Genomic DNA, 8531 nt, shown 5'->3' with positions numbered 1-8531 from the left:
TGTTAGTTTGGGGTTATGAGGGTCTGTAAGCTAGCAGGAGAGCGTGTAAACAAAGTAAGTCCCGCCCACAACCCAGCGGCGAATTTCTAAAGAACTCCTATTGCTCTGCAGAAAACATGTCTTAAAAAAACAACCCAGGCTTTTTAATATTGTCTAAAAATTGCATAATCATAATTAAAAGACCACTTGGAATAGTTTTACAACAGATACAATCTGAATAATACAGTATTAACTCCTTTTATTCCATTTGTGAAGGGTATTTATCTACATGCTTGATTTATTTTTGCTCAAGTGTTTATTTAGCATTTTGAAGCTTCAAACACCAGATCATGTTTTTGTGTTTTTAATCTTGAAGAATTCGTTATGTAACGCTGACGATGCATTTGGATGAATCTCCCCCTTTTTTGTGACTCTTTTGTTCCCACAACAGATCATCCTCAAGTAACCGTCAGAGGCCAGCGGGATGTGGCTGCTGGTTAACGCCCTAAAGATTGTTTGTAAATACCCTGTTAATTTCACACCCAGCATACAAACAAGCTGCATGTTGATGTCAACACTAAGGAAAAGCCTGCTGGTATTTATGATGAGAAGTCACCTCTACTGACATCGCAGACAAACAGTGTTTGGATCCCTAAGATGAAACAAGTGGTAAAGTCAGGGACGAAGCTTTTGCTTGTGTTTGTCATTTTATAAAGAGCTCTTTTAGTAAAAAGCTCACATATAGAAAGAAACGTATACGGTGGATTTGCAAAATCATTACTCAAACCTATCTGGAAAACTATAAGAAAAGTCTTCAGTTATGTACATATTTGAGGTGTAAATGAAACAAACTTTTACTCAGCTGCAAATCAATCCCAGATTGTGTTTTTTCTTCTTGAATGTGCTATTTAATGTAAAAGAAAAAAGAAAAAAACATCTCGTTTATGATTGTTTTACCTAGTGCCAGACTTAAATATTTTAAACAAACCAGTGAAAGCACTTATTTAAACTTTATATTATAAAATGTAATCTGCTAGCAGGTTTATAGTCATCCCTTTAAAAAGCTCTGAGGCGGCGCCTCGGCGCCTCGTCTCTGCATGTCTGTCCCTGTAATCCCCATAGAGCTGGATCAGGGCTCCACCTACTGGTGTGCCTTGGAACTGCGTAAACAGGTTGCCCACAGAAGTCTGTTTAAATCCATTTTATACTCACTCTAAACTATCACTTGATTGTTCTCATTTATGGTTAAGACTCACTGGTGGATCGGCAAGTCGTCACTAAAGGCATGAACGATGGCTCATCAAAAAGGCTGTGGAATTACTGTTTAAAGGTTTCGTGGTCCTGTAAGGGTTGTTGTGTGAGCTTAATGTTACAGTCAGCATTCAGTACTGTATTTTTTTTAATGTTACAAGTGCCTGAAAGAATAGTAAATGCAAAGACATCTTAAGCATAGTTTAAAGGCTTTTATGTAAAAAACACTTAGTTAAACCTTCTTTAGTCACAGGTTTTTTTAATGCCACAACAGTGCATTAGTAATTTGTAATAGTTCTTTTCCGTCTATGTGCAAATCTGTGTGTTTCTGTACTCGGTAAAATAGCTACAAATTGGATTTTATGCTACTTTTCATTCAACATTTTGGACAATAAAGTAGTCAAGGTAAAAATGCTATTTGTGGTGTGAGGAGCTGAACATTTTGGGTAGTTTTTTGGTTTTGATGTGGTTGAAGTTATATTATGCAAGTAGTTCTCTGTGGAAAATGACAGCAGACAGAATGAGATTGTCCAAAAGAATGCTAACTTTGTCATTCTGATGTCTTCACTAAAGTGTAGTCTGTATTTTGCGGTGTGAAACTACCAACTTTTTCTTTAATCTTTTGACTATTTTTTTTCATTCTGTATTTTCCTGATGATTTCTTTTAAGATTATATAAGGATAAGTACACTTATTTTGCTAGTTTAGATCACTTTGGACATTTATTCTTGTGTATTTCAATGATAAATGTAATTTATTAATCGGATTCCAGTTTTGTTCCTTAAAGGATCTGTTGCTAAACACGTTTATGTTTCCACAGATTGATTGTCGGAGAAAGAAAAAGACAAAGTCATTTCATTTTGTCACTGCCTTGTCATGTAAATCTTTGCATGAGCAGCATTTCTTGACGTGCTCAGAAATGAACACTTAAAGACCACATTCTATACAAAAAAGGTTGTGCTTTTATTATGTCTTGAATTTATAGATTGTATTTGAGTGTAAAACCCCAAAAATCACTTATTATTCAGAAATGTTTCAAGTATTTTAAGGTGAGATGATAGGATGTGATTTCAAAACAAAAGATTTTTTTTTTGTGAATATTTTTATTTTTTTTTATTAGAAGAACGGTCTGACTCTGAGGTGAAAACCTTTTCAGCACTTTTGCAACAGTCACATGACTGGACATATGCGCTTATTATTATTTTTTTTGTGAATTCTGCCTTATCTTTTATCTGTTGCTCAATCGGTTTTGCTTTCACAGTTCAGAATTGTTTTAGTGAAATGTTTCAGCTTAACGTTTTAAGCCTAAAGCCATGGTCACAGATTGTATTTCAAGTTCTACCCTGAAAGGCCTCATCTCAGCTCCTTGGTTTGCTTTAAAGCTGCCATGAAGGTGCCATTGGGTTACAGGCTGAAATAAAATCCTAATGTTTTTCAAGAAAAGTTGTGCATAATTAAAAAATTTCATATGGACAGTTTTGGTCTGTACGTTCAAAATTATGTCAAATCTGATTTATTGCAAATAAATTATATGTACCTGAAATTATAAGTTGTCAAGTTTGTTTGTTCTCTAGAACATATTTTCTGCAGACCATTTCATAGAAATGTGTCTCTGAGCATCTTTCCTGGCATCTTCTTGTTTACATGCTCTCCCACTGGCTTATACTGACTGTATTTAAGAACTGGACTGAGTGAGAGTAATGTCACCCATGGAAAATGCCTTACTTTCAGCTCCAGCGAAACAAAGTCTATTCAGATTTTTGCCGCAATACGGATGTAGCCATGTTGGATCCAGACGACAGTGATCGATCTGAGTTGGTCTGAGTCATTGACGTTATTTCACTGGACATAGCAAGGTTGTGACGTCACCCATAGAAATTACTATCTCGTGAAATCAGACCAAAGCCGTCACCGTGGCTTCCTGATACTGCTGCCGCCATTTTGAAACCTGTTGACAGTGATTGGTCCGAGTGGGTCTGAGTGACGTTTTTAGAGGAACTACTGTTGCCAATCATTAGTGAGCTTATTCAAAGTCCACACCTCTTCCACTTATAGGAGAAGCTGTCAATGAAACTTAATGCAACACACTCTCATTGCTGAATCGTCACATTTTTGACACATGGTTAATTACCCTTCGGCATCAAAAATGAATGTTTTGGGTGTCCCCAACTCATCATTTTTTGACGTCTAATTAAGTCAAGGGTCCTCAACTCCATGGCTACAAACCGATACTGGTGAGGTACTGGGACGTGGACTGATCAGGTATCCTAACCTTAACCTGGTACCAGACAGTGTACTTGACACGGACCAGCATTGGTTCCCGACGCGGTATCGGACACAGACCAGGTTAGAGTACAGGGTCCAGATGTGGTACCAAACGCAGACCAGACTAGGGTTAGGGTACTGGTTCCGGACGTGGTTCGGTCTGCGTTAAAAAGTTATGCTTTTAAAGTTTTAAAAATGTAGTTTTAGTGTGTTCAATAAAAGTTTATCCTGTTCGTCCCGTGACCTATGGTGTGTTTTGTGGTGTGCAATTGAGTTTGACACCCCTGATATAGAATTTCAAGACAGATTCCAGCTCAAAAGAGGAAAACTAAGATATTTATGGATCTATTTGTCTGCAAGTGTATGCATCGGAATAGAGCTGACTGTCTCACCTGCGTCACTGCCAGAGACCTCTTCCAATCGCATTTTTTCCTCTGCTCCCGATTCACAACAATTTGAATAAAAAAAATACTCAAACACTGTTCATGATTAATTTTCTTTGTCTTGCATCATAATAAAAATGGCACAAGAGCATGCTGAAAACATCAAAACAATGGACTGTTTTTATGTATTTATTTTTTTAACTGCAAATATATTTGTAGTAAATTTTACAATTACTTGTAAATCTTCTTTTACAGCCCATTCTTAAATTTGGCCCCTCGGCAGAAAAAAAAGCTGCGTTGCCATGGTAACAGCATCTTCCCCATGTTTTTCCTCCTCCTGGATACACATCCTCGTCTGGGGCCCGTGATTGGACGGGCTCTCCGTGGATGTCACCGGGGCAACCGAGTGATGGGAATTCGAACACGTGAACGGAAGTGGCACCTCCGGATCTGACTGGCTCCCCTCCGCGCGAGGCTCCCATTCAGCCGCGAATGAGGCGTCGGAGGCACCGGCGCGTCCATTGGGCTGCACGCGCGTCCATCTGAGGGAAGGACCGACCCCCCTCCTCCTCCTCCTCCTCCACCACCCCTCCCTCCCTCTGCTCGGCTCGGTACGGGAGCCGAGCGGGGACCGGCTGGTTTCGCAGCGGCCGCGGGTCTCCACCCGAGAGTATGGCGGATGGGAGCGCGCTGGACGGCGGGGGAGAAGCGGAGACGTGTCAGGGAGGGAATAAAGAAACAAAGAGAGGCCCGTTCTTCCAGCGAGTGTGGATGTAGGGGTTCCTCGATCCGGGTTTTTTCGCTCATTCTCCGCCGTTTTTTTTTTTACCCCCCGGCGTCCTCGATGGAGCAAGTTTGTTTTTTTGTCATGCACAGAGAGGGCTGAGCTCCGCGGGCGAACGGGCCACACCGTCGGGCCAGCGTCTGTGCGTCTCCCCGCGGGGATGATGGGGATTTTCTGACTATGAATTCGTCGGGGCAGCAGGTCTTTGTGCTCTGCCGCGGCTCGTGTTGACATGGCACGCGGATGCTGAGCGCCGCCAGTGCACGCGGGGATCCTTTTTCTTGATTCGATGACAGCGTCGGCGCGTCGACGGCTCGACTAAAACCCACGATGCGCGAGTATAAGGTGGTCGTCCTGGGGAGCGGGGGGGTCGGGAAATCCGCCCTCACCGTGCAGTTCGTCACCGGGACGTTCATTGAGAAGTACGACCCCACCATAGAGGATTTCTACCGTAAGGAGATCGAGGTGGACTCTTCCCCCTCGGTGCTGGAGATCCTGGACACGGCCGGGACCGAGCAGTTCGCCTCCATGCGGGACTTGTACATCAAAAACGGTCAAGGGTTCATACTGGTGTACAGCCTGGTCAACCAGCAGAGCTTCCAGGACATAAAGCCCATGAGGGATCAGATCATTAGAGTGAAAAGGTTGGTGAATATGTTTCCACACTGGTGGTGACCTCAAAGGGGGGATCCAAAAAAAAAAAATCCTCCTACAAATCAAACACATCTCCTTGTGACTTCACATTGCTGACAGAGCAACAATTCTAAATACCATCTGCTTTGCAGAAACCTGCTATTATGTGGATCCACACAGTGACTGCAGCTCCCTGCAAAAGCTTTAAATACCCATGATTCAGTGCAGCAGCACACAGACATCCAATGAACAGTGTGTGTGTGTCCTGCAGGGCTGAGGAAACCACTGGGCCGGTTCTGCAGACCACAGAGCCCACGTTTGCACTCTTTCACAAAAAGAGCCGCGCCATAAATTGCGGGAGCATCCGGATGTGAGGACACTCGTCCTGCTTCATGGATGTTAGCATGATGTCAGGAAATCTAACTGAGGGCTTAAATGTGCCGTGTCATGGATTCAGCTGCAGGAGTAACCCAGGCTGCATTTGTTTTTGCCTTTTATTTTCCAATCAGCGTGCAGCTGAGCTGCAGCTGTTCGGGGTCATCTGTCACGCACAAACACCAAAAGGAAGTATGTTGAAGGGTTTCGAGGATGCACTTAAAATATCTGCAATTACAAATCTATTCTAGCTCCAAAAGAAAGAAAAACTCCAGAGATGTTATTGGTTGATTAATTTAAGATGTTTTATGTTTCTTATCAAACATACTTCCTGAACAATCCTGGTGTAACGTGTCGCTGCTTGAAAGAATGAGGTCAACATGTTTCCCCCACATGAATAGAAAATAGAAAGAGGTAGGTTCTGTCTGCAGTGTGCGAGTGTGTTCTTATGTCAAAAGTGTGCATTCACTCACACAAAAATATCACACACAAGGCAAGACTGTTGTGTGACTTTATATCTAGTATTGATTCTGATGATTTTTCTGACACCACTACAGGATCTTGGTCTTCTTTTTTAGGGGTCTTCACAAACTTTTCCAAGTCAACCTAAATTTATGTGACGATCTTCAGTTATTAAGCTTTGATCCACATTCTATTGGCCTTTAGCTGCACATTGTCTGATCATTTCAATGCTTTTAGTTATGAATTAGCTACACTATTCACATACTTTACAACAACGCAACAACCTCCATTCTTACAAGTAAGCAAAGTAGGGCTGCAAGGAAGGATTAGACGACTAATCAGCGACTAATCAACTACTAAAATAGTCGACGACTAACTTAATAGTTGGTTAGCCATTACTTTTTATTATATGGAGTCAGTGTAGTAAAGTGGAAAATTATAATGTCATTATGCTAGCTTTTTCAAATATGTTGGCATTTATAAAGGTTTTTTTTGTGGCTAATTTGGAGTTTAGCTAATATTTCAGCTACATGTTAGCTGTTTTTACCAATTTTTAATTTTTTTCAGTTTTTTTTTAGCTATTTTGGAGTTTAGCTAATATTTTAACCACACGCTAGCTATTTTGGCTAAATTAGGATTTTTTCGTTTTTTTACGCTAATTTGACATTTAACTAATATTTTAGCTGGGTATCAGCTTTAGCGTTTTCAGCAATTAGCTTCAGTGATTTCAGCTATCAACTTCTGTGATTTTGGCTATTAGCTTCAGTGATTTCAGCTATCAACTTCAATGTTTTTAGCTATCAATTTCAGCATCTTCAGCAATCAGTACTAGCATCTTAAGTGGCCAAATTCAGCTTACAGCATTCACACTAGCATTATCACAGGTAATGCTATATCTTGTGTTTTTAGTTAAGATGTGTTCTTTACATCCAGACATGTTTTGTCGACTAATCAGAAAAAAATAATCTGTGGTTAGTCGACTATTAAAATGATTGTTTGTGGTAACACTAATGCAAAGACAAAAAATGTTTTTTTTAAAATACCAACAAAACTGTATGAAAACCTTTTTCTTATTATGTAAAATAAGCCAGTTAACTAATTTATTTTAAAAATTGTGGAGAATTGCAAATTAATAAAACTAAGAAGTTAATTTATCGTCCCATTAGTTGTCACAGACCCACGTGGGTGAAATTTTGTTCTCTGCATTTGTTGCATCAGCTGGGGAGCGGTGAGCTACAGACATAGCGGCACTCTGGAACCATTTGGCAGTTTAAATCAGGGGTGTCAATCTCCAGGCCTCAATGTTTTCCTACATGTTTTCCAACCAACCTGCTGTTGAAGCTCCTTATTGGCTAAACACACCTGATCCAGGTGATGAACAGTAAATGGGGCAAGATTTCTGGAAAACCAGCAGGAGGCCGGCCCTGGCGGTCTTAAGTTTGATACCTCTGGTTTAAATGGTAAATTGTGTATACTTATGTAGTGCTATACTACCTTTTTAGAATTCCCATTCACCAATCTCCTCACACATTGATGATGTTGTTAGGCCGAATCTGAATTCTTCCCCTACCCCTACGACTTTTCCCTACCCCTACGACTTCTCCCTACCCCTACGACTTCTCCCTACCCCTACGAGTTCTCATTACCCCTACGACTTCTCCCTACCCCTACGTCTTCTCGCTACTCCTACGACCTCTCGCTACCCCTACGACTTCTCCCTACCCCTACGAGTTCTCATTACCCCTACGACTTCTCCCTACCCCTACGTCTTCTCGCTACTCCTATGACCTCTCGCTACCCCTACGACTTCTCCCTACCCCTTAGGGGTGTGCCAAAATATATAGATATTGTGATATGTCCTGATGTTAAGTCCTATGATTGATTCTCGATGGGTTCAAACTAAGTATCGATATTATATTTTCATTTTAAGAGGCTATTGCGCTAAGCGTTTGAGTCGCGTGACAGAACTGTTGAGCAGCAGGTCACGCTGCGTCGGACTTGTTTTAGCGAAGCACGCACTCCGTTCAGGAAAACCACCGGCGAGATACAGGCTCGGTTGCGCGTGTAAAGCATGCCTACCTGTGCATGTTTGTAATCCATCTGTAGAAGAGGCAGCCGGTAAGAAGTGGCTTTGTCTGAACGCTAGAATGACCGTGATCGCTTATTTCCTGATTGATCAGCATCCTGTGGGAAGTAGGAGCGCGGTTCGCAGTTGTTTTTGTGTACTTCAGGTACCGGTCGGAATTTTCGTTTTTATGCACTTTGATGTTTAACCTGCTGGTGTACGGTGTAACTTTGGTAAATTAGTGGTGTGAAGCTTTTAAAATGAATGTAATTACTTTTTGCTAATGTTAATTTAAAGGTCATTTTTAAATTAAAAAAATGTTGGATTTACTGTAG

The 8531-nt window shown here is 41.2% G+C and overlaps 2 protein-coding genes across 5 annotated transcripts in view; both read left to right on the top strand.

Moving 5' to 3' along the window:
- Positions 1 to 2772, top strand: part of LOC112154898 (CCR4-NOT transcription complex subunit 4) — a gene marked incomplete at its 5' end in the record, with an annotated part of 7336 nt that extends 4564 nt beyond the window's left edge. For all 4 annotated transcript variants that reach the window (XM_024286142.2, XM_024286143.2, XM_024286141.2 and 1 more), the window contains 1 exon segment: positions 431 to 2772. In XM_024286142.2, the coding sequence (XP_024141910.1) occupies positions 431 to 445 (15 nt within the window).
- Positions 2773 to 4482: 1710 nt separating this feature from the next.
- The window catches only part of LOC112154900 (ras-related protein Rap-2a), a 19481-nt gene continuing 15432 nt past the window's right edge, over positions 4483 to 8531 (top strand). The window contains exon 1 of the mRNA XM_024286144.2: positions 4483 to 5305. Coding sequence (XP_024141912.1) covers positions 4992 to 5305 — 314 coding nt within the window. The 5' untranslated portion in view covers positions 4483 to 4991. The remainder of the gene's footprint in view (positions 5306 to 8531) is intronic.

The sequence above is a fragment of the Oryzias melastigma genome, linkage group LG21 (genome assembly GCF_002922805.2).
Source record: "Oryzias melastigma strain HK-1 linkage group LG21, ASM292280v2, whole genome shotgun sequence".
NCBI classification, from domain to species: Eukaryota; Metazoa; Chordata; class Actinopteri; order Beloniformes; family Adrianichthyidae; genus Oryzias; species Oryzias melastigma.
The sequence above is the reverse complement of the archived record's forward strand: the minus strand, read 5'-3'. Positions and strand labels throughout refer to the sequence as shown.